Source organism: Nyctibius grandis, chromosome 17 (assembly GCF_013368605.1).
Source record: "Nyctibius grandis isolate bNycGra1 chromosome 17, bNycGra1.pri, whole genome shotgun sequence".
In the NCBI taxonomy this organism is placed as follows: domain Eukaryota; kingdom Metazoa; phylum Chordata; class Aves; order Nyctibiiformes; family Nyctibiidae; genus Nyctibius; species Nyctibius grandis.
Genome location: NC_090674.1, coordinates 3997744 through 4019497, shown reverse-complemented (window position 1 = coordinate 4019497; position 21754 = coordinate 3997744). Strand labels below are relative to the sequence as shown.

Below are 21754 nucleotides of genomic sequence, written 5' to 3'. Positions count from 1 at the left end.
CCTCAACTGCGCTGGCCCCTATCCACAGCACGTGCACTGGCAGTGCAGGCTTCCTGCTTGGTGCTCAGCCAGTGTGCCTCAGCCTACACCAGCAGGAACCATCTGTAGGGATGAAAGAAGAGTTCAATTTCCAAATTTACTTCCAACCTTGAGTAGCTGGACTACTCTCTCCTCCAGGAACCACTAAATAATACAGCAAACAAGGTTTGCTGAACAGACAGTCTCTGTTAGGGGCAATCCCTATGTCCATGTGCTGTGGGGTTTCTCATTTTCACTACACATTGTCTTGAACAGTATTATCACAGGCAAGATTTAATGGTGGATAATAAGGCAACTCTTATGAGAATACTTCCAAGGTACTAGCATCCTGGTTGGTCTCATACTGCTACACAGGTCTTAGCAACAGTAACAGCTATAATTAGCTCTTATACAGCATTTGTCAACCACATAGCTTAAGAAAAAATATAAAAGGAGACAAGAGCTATCACCCCATTTTAAAGACAGGGAAACTGAGGTATTGAAAGGGAGGTAATGATAAAATGAGAATGCCAGCAGCAAAGTGAGGCATAAAACCAGGTCTCCTGCATCCTAGCTGGGTGCTCCAGGCAACACAGTTGGAAACCTCCATATCCCATTACCCATATACTGAGTTGCTGAGCTCCCCCACCAAGGATCTTATTTTTCATTATGGAGTGAAAAATAAAACAAGCCACAGGGCTCTAACTCCTCCTGCAAGCCAGAGACACACAGCCAGAAATTTCTATGGCAAACAACGCAGTGAAAATGCAGCCTGACACAAAGCAAAGTGGCAGCGGCAAGCCAGCCGATCCAGGTACCGGAGTGGCTGTATCACTCATTGTTCAGGGAGAGCAGGGGAGTTGGAAGCGCTACTTCAACTGTAAGAAAACAGGCTGGCTGCTGATTAATCCAAAACGCTGCTGTTGAGATGAGGGACCTCATGGTCACTGGCCTCCAGAAACAGAATCTAAAGCTTCAAAAGCAAGCAACTACAAATAACTACCTTCTGGTTCTCACCAGTGGCCAGTCAGGCCTTGGAGACAGGCTCAGTAACACACAGCTGAAGTCTGCTATTTTATGTGGCTATTCCCAGCAATGTAACACAGCGCCAAAACTCATCTTGTTAATACTAAGAATTAAAGCAAATAGAGCAACTGAATTTCCTACCTTTTTTTTTTGCCAGTGTGCGAAACCAAGGCCTCAGCAGTCTCCTTTAGAGAGAAATATCTGTGCTGAACTCAAACATGCCTACCTTTCATATCTCTACACTACCTGTCAGTTCAAAAAGCTCCTCAGCAAGCCAAAAGAAATAAAACAACAGGCCCTACTACTCTCCAGACAGCAAATGGCACCCAAAAAGGTAAGTAAGGGAAATAAGGTGTTTTGTTTTTGTTTAAGCAAGATGACAAGACACCAAGAAACCATGAGAGAACCAGAGCAGAGTCAGAGCTGTTGACCCCACGATCACAGCCGGTTTATTTCAATCGGTTTCAGATGCAGGGCCCAGCATTTCAGATGCACATACAGTCCCAGAGCACCCAGGGAACTACTCTGGAGATACCTGCTGTCAAACCAAACGTGGGTCAGGCTCTGGGCACATCTCCCCCTCCCACAACCCCCAGACAATGCCCCTGCACCCCCCACCTGTGGAGAACTGCCTGGGTGCTTCACGCAGCCACCCCCAAGTCACAGTCAGTGTGGAAAGGAGGACAGAGGAATTCTCTCCAACACGCCCAGCACCAAACCACCCTCTCCAGATCGTGGCATGGCACCTTATCCTGACAGAGGGCCCTCCCCACGGGCACAATCCCTGCCGCCCAGCGCCTGGGCCTCACCCCACCCACCACCTTGGCACAGAGGCGATGTGCACACCCACCTGGTCCCTCAGAGGCCGAGGGGGCAGCTGCAGCACCTTTAGGGACGGCTGTGCCCCTGCTCCCACCAAGGGGCCCTTCCCGGTGGGGCAGGGCGCCTCAGCCCCACCGCACGCCCCGAGCCCTCGCCGCTGCGAAGCCGCGTGTCCAAAATGGCCGCCGCCCACCATGGCCGCCCCCAAGATGGCCGCCGCCTCCAGCGCCTCCCGGCGGCCCCTGCGCGGCCGGGCCCGCCCGCCTGCCCTCGCCGCCCGCCCGCCGCTGCCGAGGCCCGGCCCGGCCCGGCCCCGCTCCACCCCGGCCCGGTCCGGCGGGGCGCAGAGAGGCAGAGACGAGTCCCCGAGGCGCCATGCTTTATTCTCAGGGGTGGAGAAGAAAAGGAAGAGAGCTCGGGGGACGGGGTGGCCGAGGGGAGGGGAGGGTGTCAGCGGAAAGGCGGCCCGGCGCGGCCAGGCCGGGCGGCACTAGCAGGAGGTGAAGGTTTTCCAGAAGAAGTTTTTGCAGGGGGCCTTGCGGTCCCGCTGCGATAGCTGGGCGAGCCGCCCCAGCACCGCCCGCTCCTCCTCCAGCTTGCCCTCCTCGTCCAGGTCCAGGGAGGCCGCCTCGCGCCCTGCGTCCACGCTGTCCAGCAGGCCCGCCAGCATCTTGAGGATGGCGTCTTTCCGCACTGTGCTCTGTTCCTGCGGGCAGAGAGCAGGGGAAAGTGATGGATGGAGGCCCTATTCCCCACAGCCGTTGAGGCAGGGGGTTGTTGGAGGGTGCGAACGTCCCCCATGGCGTCCCTTGTCGCTTCCCAGCCTCCCCTCGCGCCCTGTCCTTGGAGCCGGTGCTTCTCCTATCGGCAGAGCTGTGCTGGAGCTGAGGAACCTGTGGCTGCAGAGGTCACTCCTCCCTTCTCCCGTCCCCTATCCAGCTCAGCTGGCTGGATGGGGAGAGGCACACGTGCCATGTTAGAACTGGAAAAGAGCTGCTAACAGGCATGAATAGCCTGTAAAGTCCTTGGTGCCTGCGCTAATTAAATGTCAGTGAATGCCAAGCTGCCTTCTCTCCTAGTAAGCCCCGTGCTCCCTTCACTGCTCTGACTGCCCAGCATCCGCTGTGGGAAGGTCGGGGAAGAGGCACAGAGTCCTGAGCAATATTAAATTAAGCACACTGAGGGCTGCAACTCACCGTAAAATGCTGAGAATGAAATGTAACAAAGGAGAGGGCTGGGTTGGTGGGGAGATGCCCGAAGTATCTGAAGCAAAATATTTAATCAGTAGAAAGAGGCAGCTTGTATTTCAAGAACAAAAACCTGTATTTCAGTAGCCTGACCTTGGGGGAAAGCAGAATGAACGAGGAGTTGTGGAGCTCCATCCCTTTGCCATAGCAGTATAAGAAAGAGCATAGCCTGTGCTTTGGAGATTTCCGTCAATAACACGCTGTGAGTTACTTTGTTTCTCTTAACTTTACATCCAGCAAATCCGAGGAATTACCTCTTGCTTGTGTATTCCTGGTCTCTGTGACTCATTAGCGGAGACAGGTGGTACTGGACAAGCTGGGATAGATGGTTTGACAGGAACAGATCCTGTTTGCCATGCGGATGGGAGTCTTGGAAGCACATTTCCACGTCACTTCTCACAAATGCCATGTTTACTCTGGGACTGCTGCATCTATCTGCTGGCTCTGTCAGCACCAGCGTTTGCTAAGGACCACTTGGTGAGCAACTCAAAAGACAGATAAATACAGGCAGCAGCAATTATTTTGAGTTTACGTTACAGAATGTTTATGGTTATTTTTTAATCACTTTCTTAGCTCTAGTTACTAACCCTGCTTCCCCACAAGAGAAACTGAGGCACAGAAAAATGACATGCTATGTTTGTAGCAGAAGAAAAGATAAAAGCCAGTTTGTGCCCATCCCGATTCCTACTCCTGTGCTGCAAAAGCACAGGAATGTCTTGAGCCTTTGGGAGATGGACTGGGACCGGGGAACTCAGCTAAATGTGCCTCCTGGGTCGTGTCTTCCTTGTAAGCTCCTTTCCTAGCTGCAAGTGCTATGTTTTGAAATAACCTGCTCCAAGCAGAGCCAGCAGCTTCAGCCTCAGGGGTGGGGAAAGCAAAGCTCAGCCTGCTGTTAGGGGATATTCCTTACGCATGATCGGCTGTGGCTGTTAGTGAAACAAGGCAGCTCTTGCCCTGCACCAATCCATTGCTAACATCCTTTCTGCTTATAGCTGTTCCCGAGCTGCAAGAGATCAAGACTCTTTGGCAGCAGCTACGGATCTTAGCACGGGTGGGTTGTGGCACACCTTTGGGCAGCTACTCAATTCCCTGTACTACATCCACCAGTGCGTCAGAACGCGCAGATCTTTCTTTTGCATTGTTATGCATTTTATGGTGGTTTATATGTAAAATCCTGATATTCTTCATACTTAAAACATTTGCCTGAGTTACAGCAGTGGTGACTGTAGGGATTGGTTCATCAGTATCTAAGAATTTTTCAGTTTGTAAAACGCTCTAAAGAGAATCATTGTATCTATTATAATTGTATCATTACTTCATAAGCAACAGTGTGTAGAAGACTAAGAGTCATTACACTTGAATTCATTTTTACCAAAGCCTTATTTATCGATTTATTCCCTACAACCTGTTTCTTTTTTTCTCCAGCAGCTAGCATTTGCACCAGAAAGAGTTTACGTTTTAAGTACTGGATTTGTTCCTGTAAGAATGTACAGCTGAAAGTTTACCGTTATCCCCAGAAGGGTTAATCCCAGCCAGCTGCAGAAGCCCTGATCTCTCACAGCACGCTAGCCCTAGCACCTCACACTGTGTATGTTTCTTTCTTGCAGCCAGTTTTGTTGTTAATGGGATGTGAGCCCACTCCTGAAGCAGTAAGACACTGATGGATGAACTGGAGCACACGCCAAGACAGAAAAAAACAATGTGGATACGCACAACAAAGAGGTTAGTGCCTTTGCAACTAACACTGAGGTGCTTCACTTCTCTGGGCAGCTGCTCTGCAGGACTGAAATAACAGCAGCCTCACGGATACAGCTGTGGACCGGACTGGCGGAGTGCGAGGTGCCCAACCCCAGCTCAGAGGAACCTCGGGGATGGAGAGGAGCGTGCGGGTGAGAAAACTGCGGGGTGAGGGCAAGCAGAACAGAGCTTGTGGTTATGTTACGCTATTGCTTCCTACCCCTTTGGCCTCTTAGGGAAATAGTCCAGCAAAACAAAGTTATTATAGTGCTGTAGCCATTATGATATTAGAGTTTTGCCAGTTGGTAGGATAATTATATTGCTATAATAAGTTCTGCCACTGCATAGAGCTGTGCTGGTTCAGGGTGTAATTATTCTAGCAGAACTATGTCAGTATAACTCCCCTTGTGAATACTACTCTGGAAAAAGCAATTTTATTCTGATATAATTACTTCATTTATTATTCCTCTGTTACTTTCCTACTGAACCCATCTTTTAAACATTTGTCCTTCCCATGAGTCCTATTTAAAATATTATCTCCCTTGATCATTTTACCAATTACGTATCTTTTCTCTCCCTCCCTAGTACTCTGCTTTATTCTCTCATGCTGTACTCTTTCGGCAGTATTATTGTCTCCTTTTCCCTCTCCTCTCTGCTCTGGTCTTTTTGCCAGTTTTTGCTTAGCTCAGACTTCACTTTTGCAGCTCTGTGGCATCTGCCCTGGTACCTTTCCTAAATAAGCTGGCTAGTAAGCTGTAGTAATAGCCCGTGCCTCAGCAGCGCATGAAGCTGTAGTGTCTTGGAATAGAGAAGGGTGGAAGAGTTGTTTGCATCAGGTAAAGCCTAATTGCCCTTATTAGTCCTCCCCTGGCTCCAGCCTGCTTCTGTGCTCCCACCTCACCCAGCTCCTGCACAGGGTGCATTATACTCACCCTCGTGTTCTGTATTGCGAGTCTCTCTTCTCCGGGCAGTGCAGTGGCTCTCACGCTCCACACCAGCAGCAGAACGGACACCAGGCTGGCCACCAGCTGCATGATGTACAGGCTGTGACTACTGTGCTGAATTAGGAAGACTGGGAGAGGGAGCTGTTTCTGGGCTCTCTTCTGCCTCAGACAATGGCTGCAGCCCCTTTTATAGCCCTCCCCCTAGCCCGGTGGGTGACGCAAACAATTAAGTCTATATCAAAGGCAAATTAGACTTTGGAGAGGTTGTTAACACTTGGCTGCTTGAGTGGGATACTTCAGTGCCTCTGGGCTTTCCATGTGCCAGACCTGCAGAGACTGAGGCAGCAAAGGTTTGGGACTCTCCACCCAAGAAATTGTAGGCACTATCTGTGCCTCTCCTACTTAGCTGAATTCTGCTTGGGAACATAATGTTGGATAGAATAGGCCACCAGCTTGCACAAACCTCTGGCCAATGCTGGGTGATTCAGAGGGAAGAGGTAAAACTAGTGGCCACCAGCTCTTAGATATGGGCTTGGAACCTCAGCCTGTGTGTCCAAACAGCTCCAGACTCTCGGGGTATTTGGATCTGGATCTCTGCATCCAGTGATGCATTTCACTGTGGAATGCCAATATGCCTGGCTTTCACTTTACAGTGACATGGGGACGCAGGCTGCAGCTACGCAGTAATATAATCTGTCTTAAAATGTACGTAAGACTACCTAGAAGCCAGTTGGAGGTTACTGGTTTTTGTTCCTAATATTGTTTCAATACCTCTTGAACCTGTCCTGGAACTACAGGTCAAAGCAGTGAGTCCTGACTGGGAGGCTGTGGGTTTAAATGTATTAAAGGGAAAACAAAGTACCGTTCCTCAGAAGAGGACTTGCCCTGAGGCGAGTGCTTCTGGAGAAAGGGCTAGTAGTGAGATGGGTGTGAGACAGAGCTAAGATCCCATCTCACCGCTAGCCCTTTCTCCAGAAGCACTCGCCTCAGGGCAAGTCCTCTTCTGACCCTAACAACAAACAGTCAAAAAAAGGTCAAAAGGTAAATTGTTATCCTAATTTAGCTCATAAAAAATAAAACAACCCACAAGGAGGTGACTTGGCGAAGGGGATGCTGTGGCAGAAATAAGAACGGAAGGCAGAAAAACCTGTTCCCCGCTTCTACCCCTTACCAGTGTTACAGTTCCTGGAAACAGCAGGATGAAGCTTTGCCTGCAAATAGTCCAGCTCCTAATGCCAGTTACACCACCCTGGGTGCTCTTGAGGGAAGAGATGCCATCACTTCCATGCGTATTTGAAAAGAAATGCTGGAATCCGTCACTGAAAGATACAAAGAAAAAAACCTTTCCTGAGTCATACGGACTTGTGGGGAAAGGTTACAATCTAGCAATTTCTAGAAATGAATTTTCCTCGGAAAACTTTGTAACCTCATTGTTTCTCACCGCCTCCCCTTGAGAGAGCTGGCTTCCATACACCAGTTTCAGATGAAACATTATCTGTTTCCTTTTAAACTGATCTTGCTAGTTTATCAGAATTGCTGTGTTAGCCCTTTGTAATGGCTTCTGTCAAACGCTTCCCAGCCAGTCTGGGGCTCGAGACAGAGAGCAATGAAGTACCAGGCTCCAGCAAGCAGACAAATCACAGGGACTTGCCAAATGACCCGCAACCGATCTGCTTCAGAAGAGGTAAAAGTGGGAGAACAGCAAATGGAGAAAGCACACTTGGTTGCTCAAGAGGAACGAAGGGCAGGTACCTGTGAGTGTGAGATGTGCCTGGCCTGACAGGCAGGCAGAAGGTGAATCCCATACTGTTGCTTATGAGGCAAGGACTAAACCTCATGGGCCTACTAGCCCAAAAGCTAGACAGACAGCAGAAGCAGTGCAGCCACATCTCCATGCTGGGGGCCATCTGGTTAACCAAACTGCTTGCTCTAATAAATACGGTTTTGTTTGCAGCTTTGCTTCTGAATGGGCTGTTTTCTGTAAAGCTTCGTTGAGCAAATGGGGTCAACAAGTATGACAATGCTCTTCTGCCAAAAAAGGGATGATGTGCTGAGACAGAGATCAGCTTCTGGGGAGGCCCACAGGGATGTTAACAGTGACCAGGCTGCTGTGAATCTGTCCTGGATTAAAGGGCAGTAATAAAATAATTGTTACCTCTTGAGGGGGTTGGCTTTGGAGAGAGTTTCTGCCAGCATCAAACCTGTGGCCCTGCTGACAAGCACAGCACAGCCAAAACCTGTACTTCCAGCCTGGGCAAGGCTGGGTGTCTCTTCCCAGCTGGGAGGGAGGGGAATAGGGACACGTCAAAGCACTTACACTCTAGTGCCCACAGTAGGACTGGATCTCTAAATCCAGACAAGTTCCCTCCAGGCTCTGCTACAGCATCTCTCAATATCAGACGCCTCTTTTTCAGATTCCTCCACCTTCCCTAGTGCCTTTCCTCACATTCCCTCTGCCGCTTCCCCTACATTAGTCTGTCCTCCTCAAGCTCTGGTTCTCTGGCCCCTTTGCAGAGACCCTGCTGGTTCTGCTACCACTGCTGCTGACCATCTCCCCACCATAGGCTATAGCACCATCTCCTTCTCCAAAGGAAGTAAAATAACTCCATGGTGATAAAATTTGCTCTTTTTTAGTAACTGGAAAGAGTCCACATATAGCACCAGGAGTGTTCTTCATTCCTACTGTTCCCTATTCCCTGTCGTGTTGGCTATTACACCTTTCAGAACACTCCAATTATTTTTTTTGCCAACCTTTAAATGCTTATCACTCTGTACAGGAAAGGTTAAAAGTCTTCCCTTGGAGGAATAAACATTTCTGACAATTCATTCTTTTATTTCCTCTCACCACTTTCTCTCTGTTGACTCACCCCTTTAGAAGTCTTCTTCCTTGATACTCTCTTCTGTCTGGAGTTGCACATGGTCTGAGTGGGTTTCTGCCACTTCACAGTGAGGGTACATCTGTCTGACATCAGCAGACCCGTGAACACATCCATGGGAACCTGGTGGGGATGCTCCAGAAGGAAGTTCAGTATACTGTAACGTGAAAAGGCCTGGCTATCCAAGAATTTCAGCTCACAGTTAGTGTGGCTTCAGCAGAGGTGCAGAGTGGGTTCAGAAGTACAGCAGAATATGCTCACACAATCACATCAGACAACCTCCATCTTTTTGTGACTAACGGTGCACAAGCAACATGCAATGGGAGAGATTTTATCTTTCAAGAAAGAGGTCTCTGACCTCTCCTCAGTGTGTCTGTACAGCAGCAAAGACCGGGCATTGCTGGACTACAAAAGCTAAGACTATGTCTGGCACCAAATGCCACATTAAGGAACGAGATAATTTCTCAATTGCTTTCCTCTATGGCCTGGATATTTGCCATCTTCTGCCCATTTGTGGCCTGGTCTGGGCTCAGATCACCATGTCCTGAAGCAGGTAGCAGAATTGCATCAGGCTTCCAGAACAAAGTCTGGTTCCCAAAGGTGAGACACTCAGCTGCAGCTGAAGGAAGGGTTCAAACACTTCTGTATTCCTGTCACTGGAACCCTTTCTCTCTGCCCTCAGGAGTCCCTAGTTGCAAAGGCCACTGCAATAAATAAAGCAATAGTCAGCTGACAGTTGTGAGCCTTCCTGGAAGGGGAAACCAATTTGTTCATGGGCCTGAAATCACAGCTCATTTATCAGGCCAGGCTTGCAGCATTCCCTCGCAGTGTGCTCCCCAGGGGCCTCCGAGAAGCATGCAGGTGGCCATCCCAGCCACGGCTTTTCATCAGCACTAATCTAACAAACCCAAGGAAGAGACTGCGTGCGCGTGGGCTGGAGCCTACTGCTCCCGCTCCTCTCCGATAAGAGCTGCAGAGCAGGTGCAGGGAGGAGGAGGGGAGTACCGCAGGGATGCTGCTGTCAGAGCACGCACGACTGCAAGCCTGCTACAGCTCTCTAAGGAGGTGGAGAGAGGGGAGTTACGCTGCCTTCTCTGTCTGTCTACCCCAGAGGGACTGCGAGAGGACGAAGGGAGGGTGAGGGTAATGCTTCAGTGGTATGCTCAAAACCTCGTTATTTCAAAATGCATGCAAAGTTAAACATTTCAGTTATTCCACCAAAAATCTTCCTCAACAATAACTACTTGCTATGAAACATTTCTATTTCAAAATACCTGTTTTGCACTGAAAATGTTTTGCCTGGCTCCAAGTAGGAGGCATTTCAGGCTGCGAAGCAGAGTGAGGATGCTTGAGGTTATCTCCTACTGACGTACGAACTGACCTCTGTTACACCAGACTCATCCTGTTGAGGGTAAGATCAGCTGGACAAGACTTGAACAGAAATGTTTCTTTGCCATTTGGATTTCCCGAGGGATTGCATATGCACTGCGCCCTGTGGGATTCAGTCAGACAGAGCTCACCAGGGACGTTAACAAGCAGGACTGCGAGACCGCCAGCGCCGCAGAAGGGACTGCTCGGCTGAGAGAGCTTTAACAGGAATTCACACGCTCCACATAGAGCGGGGATCTGGTTACTCCTCTCCTACAGCTGAAGTGGGACAAACACATGCAGGGTCATCACATACATCATCTGGCCCTTATCGCTGGCACACAGAATCAGCTTTGTGAGGCAAACTCCTTCCCGGAGGTGCCCGGCCATGGGCTGCTGCAGCAGCCGTTCAGTACCAAGGAGAGGGCAGCCCCCTCCTGCGGGGTCCCTGCTCCAGCCCTCCTCCGCACCACCGGCCCTTCAAACCCATTTGCCAGGGAGCTGGCGTCCTTGAAAGGCCTGCTGCTGAAATCCCTGACATTCCTAACAACCCTCCCCGCCTTTGTCTGCTTCACACGTCACTGTGCTGTAATTGAGATTCCCTGGCTCCAACTCCCCACCTTTTGCATATTTGAAAAGCACTTCACCCCATACATGACCAGGAAAGTGTCACCTAGACTGGTCAGGATTTAAAAATCAGTTAAATTTCTTATTTTACTTTTTAACAACATTTTGTCTCTTTTGCTAGGCCTGAGCTGCCGTTTCATGCTTTTGTCCACACTTCTCTCTCTTCTTCCCCCACCATTTTATCAAAGGAACTTTCCACTCTCTGAACTTGGTGGCACTTGTTATTACTTTTTTGACTGTTTGCTTACTGAGACTGTTGTTCTCTGATGAAAGATGAATTGTCATTCTTTACTCCAGCAGTCTCTTGCTCCAGCCAAGCTCCAGCAATAATTGAGCCAGGCCTCGATAACATTAGCTCTGGATGAATACGACACTCATGCCAATTAACCAGCTGAAAGAGCTCAAGAGATACAAGCAAGAGATTTATCTTAATTTCTTTAAGCTCTTTTCTGAACTTCTAAAAATTGAGTTAGTTCAATGCGTAAAGCACAGAGCAGGGAGTCTGACACAGTTCAAAAGGCGCCAAGAGGCTTAAGCAATTGCTGTGCTAAAGCCCATCAGGCTCTGTTCCCTCGCTTGTCTCCACCTGCTCTGGCTGATATTACGTTGTATGTTACTTGGGACAAAGCCTATCCCTCTTCTTATGCTCCGAGCTTAATAAGATGCTGGAACATGACTGCAGCGTGTCTAGACAAACAACATCTTTGTGGATCTTTGCTTATGAACAGCCTCGCTTGGGCAAAAGCCAGCTAAAACTCCAAAAAAGTTACTCAAGTCTTTCAGTTGCCCACCTGCAGACACTGCAAAGATTGCTTTCCAGTGTTCAGTGCTCAATTCTACACGAGGCCCCGCTGGTTTTCTCCTGTTGGGCATTACCCAAATTGCCAGTCTCTTTTCAATCCCCAGCATCCTCGGCCACAGCCTCCTGCAGCATAACGGCTCAGACATACATTTGCAGAAGGGTTAATCGATGTGTGGGCACAATTGCCTGACAGATGACTGCCACACCAATACTGTTCTAGCAGCTTCAACAGTGTGTAGACCTTGGGGCAGCTCTCGGCACAGGGGTGGCTTTTAACAGTCCCGAAGTGCTCAGAGCTGCTCAGATGGAACTAGCTGTTAGATGCACCAACTCTTGCTCCCTCTTGCTGCTTTGTTAATGAGCGCTTGATTCAGGCACTCATCTCTGTCTTCACCCATTGCAAGGCACTGAGGTATTTGAAACTGCCTGTAAGGAACAGTGATGTGGAATGACTCGGAAACTGTATATAGGACCCTATGGACAGAGTATGGGCGGCTTGGATGGCAAACAGCCTCGTCTTCCTGCTCTCATCACTGGCCACTCACTGAACTTACAAATTTGGAGAGAGCTCAGAGAAACAGAAGGAATAATTAGTTGCGAGGAGGCTAGTAACAGGTTTGAGGAAGCTCTTTCCCTCCTGGGCATTGTTGTACTCACCAAGGGTGAGTGAAAGGCTTTAACTTGTTACTAGTTGGCAACTGCTCTAAGGCCTTCCTGGACTACAGTCCTGGTCTTGATTCCCATTCCAGGGGAGAGAAAGTGCCAGAGGTAGTTTTCCATCAAGGATGAAGGGCTGAAGGGGTTTCAGGTCCCTAGAATCAGCCTCCATTACTGGTCTGCTCTTTACAGTAAAAATACAAGAGTTGAGCAATGCAAATGCTTCAATAGCTCTAACTAATAAGTAGCTGTGGGAGAAAGGAGACGTTTACCCTGACAATTGAGACAAAATGGGTGTAATCTTCTCAACAGAAGAATACAAAGGAGATCCAGACTCAGCTCTGCAGCTTAGCAATGCTTTGCAAACCCTTATGACCACAAAGAAGCTATACTGATACTGGTAGTAGAAAAGGGCACTGGGAAAGAAGTGGCAAGTCTCATCAGAAAGGGGAGAAAGTAGGAGGGTTGGTGCTGACACCACAGAAATCCCTTGCTGTAGGCACTCAGTGCTGCACCACCTACGCTGTTTGCAGGGTTACAATTATGGTAAAGCCCAGCCTTTGCACAAGTCTGCTCCTTCTAGTTTTCTCGAGCCAAGCCAAAAGGCCTCCTTCAGAAGGAGCTTTTTTGTCTTCTCCTGATGCCACCTAGCGACTGTTCCCAGCCCGTTCAGCTTGAGTTCAGTCCTTGGTTCAGGACCTCGGAGACACTAAGTCACAGTAATTTTTGCAGAGGAAAGGATGGTGCAACTGAGTGGGGCCAGTGCCTGACAGGAATTACATGATGCTAGCAGGGAGATGGGCAGCAAGAAAACAGCTTGGAAAGCTGTACCAGAGGCAGCATTTGGACTAGAGAACAGCTTGGATAGACGGTACTGACTTCTGCAGCATAGAGGATGACAGAAGCTGGAGCTATCATGCGGTCAGGTTACAATACAAAACATGCAACAGGATCACTCTTCGGAGCTTATTTTTGATGGTAACTTTTCATCCCTAGAGACAAGGGAGAGAGGAGGTCAGAGCAACCACAGAGCACCCCTGGATGTCTTATGACAAGCACAGCAAACTTTCAGGATCTCTCTTTCCACCCCCCACACTCCCCAAAGAAGCACACCGACCCACACTGATGTCACCTTAACCAGAGCCGAGTGTTTAATGGATTGCAAGGGAGTGACAACCGCACAGTGGTTGTGCTGGGAAGACATCCACAGCACAGCGGTGGTATGGAGTCTTTAAAACAAAAGTAAAGAAATGGAGGCAGATCCATCTTACAACAGAGTACAATGAAAAACAACTTATGCATCTGGGGATTCTGGGGGCAGCATTAGAAATAACGATGCCTCCTAAGGACTAGCAAATACCCAGGCCTGAGGCATCTCAGCACGACTGAGATGAGAGATTTATCAGCACAACTGACTCCCCAACATCAGTCCTTAACAGCAGGCAATGGATCTAAGGTTTGTTTTTTATATATATATATTTATATTTTTATATATAAAGCGCCTATCACCATATTGATAAACATTCTTTGGAACCGCTCTGAAGGCAGAAGTAAGAACAGGAGTCAGTCTGTTGGTACCTCAGCTCTTCTGTTTCCAACCAATTTAAAAAACAAAACAAAAAGCGCCACAAGACTTTGCTGCCAGCCTGCCTGGCTGGTGTCTAATACTGCTACTCCATCAGGGTTGGAGGGAGACCTATTGTGAATGGCAACAGTTTGCACTGTGACTTCGCCAACTGTGCTGCAGAACAGTGCAGGTGTCTCAGAAGGGCAGTGGGACATGAAGGCTCAGACCCGTTTACCAGTCAAAACATCTCAGCAGCAGGGAGCTCCTATGAGGAGAGAGCAAGCTAACTTTGTGCACAAAGCTCTCGCTCTCTGTGCTTAAGGCTGAGTCAGTGACCCTTCTGGACTCTTCCCAGGTTTCAGAAGATCACCAGGCAGAAATACGTGTCAGTTATAAATATATCATGTCAGTTGCCAGGAGTGGAGGTGGGAAGGGGGCACAGGGAGGGGAGAATTTAGAATGGATGTAGGGAGGAGAGAAAGAAAAAAGACATCTTACATTTCCAGCACTGGAAAGAACAGTTTTGACCTCACGCAATAAGTCACGCAAAGAGATAAGTCCTTTTCAATAGTCTTATCTGGCTTATGCCCCATCATCTTTAACACATCATCAAAGGGAATGTTGGCTGGCAAAGGGTTAAACAATCCCACACAGTGGAGAACAAATCTGCAGTCTGCCGGGAAGGTCCCCACCACATCACTGACGATCTCAGGGTCCAACTCGAAGGAAGGAAGCAGCTTCTCTGTCTCACACATCACTCAGGGCCTGGAGACAACCAAGGACAAAAAGTGTCAGGATGGACCTGCTGCAGCTCTACCAGTCCTCAACAGAAACATGGCTCTGGAACACAACCGTGGCATTTGCCTTCATTCCTAGGACACTCAGAGGAGGTTTTTTCCAGAACCTGCAGTTGCAACCCAGTTAGGAGATGATGGAATGATGCAGAAACACGGACTATCCTTCAAGAAGGCAGACTACGCTAGAGCATCCTTTCTTTACCCTCTGGGTTACTCTAGAAACCACAACCACATTTTATCTAAGACGTTTGGCGCTTTCCAATGGGAAGCACCAGTTCTGCAGGCTCCTGGACTTAGTTTTGGTAGGTGAAGTAGGAGCGATCTGCCATGAAGGCATGGGACATCAAACCAAAGAACAGTTCCAAACTGAACTCCAGTCTTCCCAGACTGACTCATACTCTGCTATCTCATACAAATGCTGTCCTGCTCCGACTTGCTCACACAAGCCTTTAGGGCTGCAGGAAATCCTCAGTCCTGTACACTCCCACTCCTGCTGAAGAAAAGTCATACCTTGTCCTTGATGGAGGAGTAGCAGCACAGCCTTGCTTACCTTCCGTGCAAACTCTGGCAGAATGAAAGCTGCCCGATGAATGTCAGAGTTGTAGTATTTCAGACTCATCTCCTCTACTTGTTGCTGTGAGAGCTGCTGCACAGGCTCCCGGAAATTTGTGTTCTGCAATGAAGAAACCAGGTAGCTCTTCAGCATTTGGGTAATGAGCAAAAGGCCGTGTGACAGGCATCCTGACTCATAGCAGAGAACCAAGAGGGCTCACAGGAAAACAGATGACTTTCTGTTCTAGTATGAGGTCAAAGGTTCTGCACAGCTCCAGGCCAAGGGCTGGAGTTTACAGGCCGTACCTCGCGTGACTGGCCCTCATTCACAGACGTCAGCATATGAGGTCAGGCTGCACGTGAGCCATGTGCCAGATGAAGCTGTCAGATTGTGCCTGAGCATTGAAGAAGGGAGGCTTTTGCTCTTCAGAGCAGAATCCACATCTGCGTTAAGTCAGGCACAGTGCACGCTGCCAGTGCCCCAGATAAATAAAATACAGCAGCAGGAGTGCCGCTGGCTCCCTAAACCAATGAAATGGTCGCATTACAGGCTTGCTGTAATGCAGCAGACCGGGAAGAGAGCAGACTTCAGTGGTCTGACACAGTTACCAGCCCACATCCTAACACTGACTCTCACTTGGAGGCCTCTGTATGAGCAGATTACCAGTCACAAGCTGATTCTTATCAAGCAGGTGCCCACTTGATAACAGCCAGCATCAATAAGCCAAAGCCGTAACACGCTCTGGAAATTGGTAGTGACTCCCTCCAAGTTTGTTGTACCAGAGAGAAAACCATGTCCTTTTTTAAGGCAGCTGGTTACATTACTGGTCAGTTCTGCACTTCATTCAGCACTGAGCAAGCTGCATTGCAGCTCTGGGGCCCTGGGCTGGTGGAGCCGAGGCCCAGCATGAGTCTAGAGGCCCCAAAGCTGGGAGAGCTCAGTGCCACAGCTGAAGCTCTGTAAGGGACAGCCTGAGGCAGGCTCTGCGGGTGCTTGCAGTGAATGGGAAAGGGCACTTCAGGTGCCTGAAACTCACCGGGTTCTTGCTGCAGAGCATGAAGCCAATCTGCCCGCTGGGATACGTGGGGATGGTGCAATAGGCGTATTCCACAACAGGGAACAGAGACTTGCAGAACTGACGCATCTCCTTAATGAGATCCAGGTGCAGCCACTGGCACTCACCTGCAGGGAGAAAGGAAGACAGGATCCAAGGTGAGAGCTGCCCCTCTTCTCTGCACAGGCCTGTGCCAGGTTAGCAGTGGTCCAAGCCCAAACCTGCTCCACTCTGCACAGCTCATGAGGTTTTAAAGGCAAGATAAGACCCTTACGCCAGTTTTACTAAGCACAGTCCAGCAGTTCATGAGTTGACGTATACAGATCAAAAACGCTCCTGAACCTGGGAGCTGAAATGGATTTCACTCCCTGCATCATGTCTCTGCGAGAAGAGAGTCCCCTTTGTACCTCACTTTGCATGCAATGATCTGGCATCAGCCTCTGCCCAGAGACAGCATCCTCACCTTGGCAGCAAAGAATCCCATCTTCTCGCAGGGCTGTCTTCATCAGCTGGTAGTAAGACTCTTTGAATAAGCTTTCTGCAGGACCTGGGAGAAAAGAGAGTAAAGATATATATCTAGAGAGAGACTAAGATGGTAGGCTTCTGAGAGCTTTCTGAATGCCCAGGCTGCACAGGGACTGCACTGGAAAAGAGACATTTCAAATGGCTTTTCAGTGATCACAAGTGTTGGAGATAATCTGGAAGCAGAACGTTTTGACCCTGGGCGAACCCCAGCCTGCACCTAGCACAGCAGACCCATCAGGATTTTAGCTTTGCTCTATAGCAAGCCTAGGACCTTTATCAAAGAAAGTCCTAGCAGCTGCCTCTTGCTTCAGTGAGCATTTTTAAAACTGAATTCTGGCTCCAAACTGCCTTTTAGAGATGCCTCTCTCTGTGTTAACTATAGGAAGAGTGAAGGTGACTCAGGCACCCCTCATTAGGTCCCTAAAGTGAGGCACTGTAATTATATTTTGTCCCTCTCTACCTCAGTTTTCCCCTTCAGAGACACAGCAGCCTCACTACAGCCGTCTTTGGCTGGGTACCTACACCAACAGCACGTGAGCCACTGCTTCGTTAGCGGGCACACGTGCAAAGCTGTCTTTGCCAGCGTGGTGCTGTATTGCCAGTGGGATTCCTGGGCTCAAGGATCAACTCTCTGCCAGAAGCAGTAGCTGCTAAAGTGGAATTTTGAGGACCGAAACGTGACAGCTAGCTTGAAGCCTTGTTAATACAATTTTCTGGTCTTCATCCTTCCCTTTCTCTACCAAAAAAGCCAAGTCAGTGACAGCCTTTTCACTTGAAAGGAGCCTGGGCAGGCTGGCATTCCTTCGAGGAGGTAGGAAGAAGAGAAAAGGAGGAGTGTGGAAAGCAGAACCCTTTTATGGCCAGAATTCTTACCCATGGGGTCAGACGAGTCCGTGATAATCACATCAAAGGCTTCTTGATTTTGTTTCATGAACTCAAAACCATCTCCCACATGCAAGGTCAGCTTAGCGCTGGAATACCCCACTGCCATCCCTGGGAGGTATTTCTTAGATACCTGGATCACATCCTGCAACACAGAGAGCACAAGTGGGTCAGCGGGCACTACAAGGAGCTAATTCTCAGGCTACTGTGCAGCTGCAGCTGAAAGAACAGCACAATGAGTCATTTCCTTCCATGCCTTCAGCACAAATCCGACTCCCTAGCTAGATCCTCAAGATCTGTCAGCATCTTCAGCCAACAAACTACACTCAGCCCTTTCCTATGGCCTCAGGGTTCAGTGACACGGTTGGTCTGTCCTTGCCAAACGCAACAAGAACAACTTGGGAGCTTCAAAAGGAAGCTCCTGAGGAATTAAGAGAATACAATTACAGATCTGACTGCACTGTGCTCCTTTTCCCTGCAGACATCACTCGCAGAGGTGATCTCAACTAAAGACTTCTTTTTTCTTCCTAAATAAAACCATGCCAGCAGGTTTCTTGATGCAAGATGAGAAACATCCCCACCTCTGCTCAATAGCCATTACATCAATCCCCCCCATAAGAGTTTTCTCTCTCTAAAATGGTTAGACAGCCACTGCCCGAGGCCCAGCAATTGTACTGAACGCTACCAGCTTCTCACAGCTGGCAGAGACAAAAAAACATGCTGGTGTCAGGCACATATGTCTACTTAGCTTAGCAGACAGAGTACACAGTCTCATATAGCAGCATTACCCATTACTAACACAGCCTTGCTTGGAGGAGATAGCAGAACTTCCTTAGAAAGTAAAATATCAGAACAAACTGACTGAGAGGAGGAGGACCAGCCCATCTACCATGGAAACAAATACCTCCCCACTTATTTCCCCCTTTCAGTTGCAGGAGACTGCTTAACAAAGCGACCACCCTCCCCTGGCAGGAGCAGAACTCTGTTCTGCATCGGGGGCGAGGGAAAAGCAGCACCTTCAGAAAGCCAGAGCTCTCCTTCTGCAGATCCCACGCTTGGCCCACGCTGGCCTGGAAGGGCCTCTACTGTACGTGTGTGAAAGAAATCACACGGAAGAGGCAGCCAGCTGCCACGTAGATGACTCGAAAGGCAAAGAGGTGGCGCTGTCAGTGTCACGCCAACAGCACCGGCAGCAAACGCACTGGCTGCTGACAAGGGACAGCAGGTGAAGCAGCAGCAGCTCCCGTGGATGCTGTGAAGCAGGGCTGCTTTTTGTCGGGCAGCCCGCCCGTCAGCCCCGTGGCACCTCCAGGCAGCCGGGAGCCCAACGCACCTCATCGATTTCGCACTGCACCACGGACTCCACGGTTGGGTGTTTCACCACCTCTCGCAGCACTCCCCCGTCACCGCCACCGATGATCAGCACCTGGGAGAGGAGAGGGCAGAAAACCGGCCATCAGCGGGGTCGGTTCACAGGAGAACTTTCCCAGTGCAGCCTAAAGAGAACAGCTTGAAACGCAGCAGCCCTCCGGGCTCGTCCTGCCCCGGCGCTGGGAGATGTGCTCTGGCGGCCCACGAGGGCTGCCTGCGACGCCCTGTCAAGCGCCGAGCGTAGGTGTGCCAGAAGCCACGGCCCACGCCAGCCTCTCGCCGCAGCAGCCCCGAAGGGGCCCGGTGGGAGGACGGGGACCAATCTACGGGCCCCGGGGCCGGCTCGCGGGCCTCGGCTGGGGAGACCCCGCGGAGGGGGGCCGGGGGCGACTCACCTTGCGGGGGTCGGGGTGGCTGCAGAGGGGCAGGTTGGCGATCATTTCCTGGTAGGAGAACTCGTCCCGCTCCGTGCACTGGATCACCCCGTCCAGGACCAGGACGTTGCCGTAGGTGGTGCTGGGCAGAGCGGGGAAGCGGGGTTGGAGCCGGCCCGCGCCCCGGGCCCGGGGCCGCGCTCCCCCGCCCCCTCCCAGCGCCGCCAGGCCCCACCGCATGGCGCTGAGCGCCGCGTCCCCCCCCGCCGCCGCCCCGGCACCGGGCCGCTCCCCCGGCCGCGCCGCACCTGCGGAAGACGAGTATCTCCTGGTAGCGGGAGCGCTGGTGGTGCAGGAGCTCCTCCACCTGCAGCGACATGGCCTGGCCCGGCCACAGCCGGCACGTCTCGCGGAACCAGCCCTCGCGGATCAGCGCCGCCGCGCCGCGCTCCATCCCGGCCCGGCCCGGCCCGGCCGCCGCCGCCGCCTGACCCCGCCGGCGCGGGAGCCCAGCGCAGGGGCCCACGCGCCGCCCCGCCCCGCCGCGCCCCCATTGGCCGGCCGGGCGCCGCCGCGCCCCCATTGGCGCAGAGCGGCGGTGACGTCGGCGCCAGCAGGGTAGGGCGGCCGGTGCCCCGGGGCCACGTGGGGCGGCGCGCCCGGCGTGGAGCCGCCTCCGCCCCGGCGGGGACAGGGCGCGCCGCCCCCTCCCGCGGCCGCGCTCGTTCGGGGCAGGGGCCGCCCGCTCCCCTCGCCCTGCCGCCGCCGCGGCCCCTCCGCGCCACAAAGGCAGAGCCCGGGCGGAAGGCGAGGCGCTGCCCGAGCGCCCGCGGAAACGCGCGTGACTCACAATTTTCGGAAAAAAGTCTAATTCGGACGTTTTACGGGTTCGCTGTTACAAAAGCAGATTCCGTGCTACTGTTCGTATACCCTGGCGTGCACTCAGGCGCGGTGCGTGCTGCGAAGAGCAGACTTGGATAAATTCACCAAGGTTACACCAAGAGTAGTTCTGCACCCAGGTTATGCAAAGATCTTCTTGAACAACTGCTGCGTGACAGCAGAACAGTCTGAGATGATGGGATTCTAGTGCTACAACTTCATCCGGTTCCTAGGTGTAACCACATGAATAAAGCATGTCTCACACTTCCATTAGAAACACTTAAAACCTACGGTAGTGTGCCACAGTGTGTAAACGGAGAACAGAAACGGACTAAAATTATAATCATCCTTGAAGTGTCACCTTGCATGGAATTTTAAGTAGAGGACTTGAAGAAACTACAGAAATTCTGATGCCTCTGCAGCCAACGGGGCTTTTGGTATGAGGTACTCGTTCTTCAAGTTACAGACATGCCAGAAGTGGTAAAGCTGACACGAAGGGGAATTGGCAGCCCCTGCAAACGCGCCGAGAGACAATTGCTATTTAACTGCCTCTTTTCAAAAACACTCTCCAACATTCAGCCATGCAAGCAGATTTTACAAGCAGAAAGGGACTCTGTTCTACCACTACAATGCTGCTCAGTCGGCACTGTTCATGCTAAGATAGCGAAGGAGGAAAACCCCTCCTCTGTTCCTTCCACACCCTACTCCTTAGAAATATGTGAAAAGATTGAAAACAAACAAGCAAACAAAATCCCAAACCTCCTCACTCTTTGTAAAATAAAGCCCTCAAGTTAGGAACGGAGAGGGAAGCTTTTACCACTACTGACTCAGTCCTTGCACCGAGCCTGACAGTCAGAGAAGTAAATTCTGTTCACTGCCAAAAAATCGTTAGTCAGAAAAGGAAATCCCAGAGTAAAGACAGGGCCTTTGGGACAGGGAGCAAGATCTACTGCTCAGCGCAGCGACCGGTAGTGCAGGAAGCAGCTCTGCCACTGACTTAATGTGGCTTCAAGCAAAGTCACATCAGCCCTACCCTTGGGTACTCCCGACTGTTAAACTGTAATGTTCCTTACCTCTTCCACAGCAGCATTGCCAGCCTTCAGTTGTCAGCATTTAGGGTAAGCTCTGCCATCCATCCATCCATCCAATTACTGGCTGATACTCTTTCTACACAGACTTCAGGGTAACTCACTGTGGGTATTTAAAACTATAAGCTGTTAGTATAACTGGGTTGAGATTCAGTTGCAGCAGAGAACCTCACTGGCTTTCTCCAACCCAATACTGCGCTGTGTTTTCACCTTCTACCTAATGCTACTGCTTTCGCTCTCTAAATTTATGGTGAAAAACTTTCACTCTATAACTTTATGGTGAAACCACTGGTCCCCGATCCAAAAAGTACCCTAACTCTTTCCCCTCCACCTTAAAATCTTTGCTTAAAAATACACAACTGCCAGGTAAACACACTCATTTTTCATATTACCTTGTCTTATAAGAGATGAGCTGTGCAGTTCAATTAGTAAGCAAGGTCTAACATAAAAGTCAGTCTGGCCTTATTTCCTTCTCTGGACTCCTGGGGTTTCAGTCACATCTACTGAATCTATTATTTTTGTGCTGGCTTTAGAGATGCC

At 50.4% G+C, this 21754-nt stretch overlaps 2 protein-coding genes across 2 annotated transcripts; both read right to left on the bottom strand.

Moving 5' to 3' along the window:
- Positions 1-2291: 2291 nt before the first annotated feature.
- CORT (cortistatin) lies at positions 2292-5884 on the bottom strand. Its single transcript, XM_068415167.1, has 2 exons — positions 5783-5884; positions 2292-2572 (listed from the first exon to the last, which is right to left on the bottom strand). Exons 1-2 carry the CDS (start codon positions 5882-5884, stop codon positions 2357-2359), a joined length of 318 nt encoding a protein of 105 aa, XP_068271268.1. The 3' UTR covers positions 2292-2356.
- Positions 5885-13252: 7368 nt separating this feature from the next.
- On the bottom strand, positions 13253-19726 carry SRM (spermidine synthase). The gene is made up of 8 exons (XM_068414848.1): positions 19556-19726; positions 19269-19389; positions 18836-18928; positions 17494-17647; positions 16559-16642; positions 16078-16223; positions 15039-15161; positions 13253-14456 (listed from the first exon to the last, which is right to left on the bottom strand). The coding sequence occupies exons 1-8, from the start codon at positions 19699-19701 to the stop codon at positions 14439-14441; spliced, it is 885 nt and encodes a 294-aa protein (XP_068270949.1). The 5' UTR covers positions 19702-19726; the 3' UTR covers positions 13253-14438.
- Between the last annotated feature and the right edge of the window lie 2028 nt (positions 19727-21754).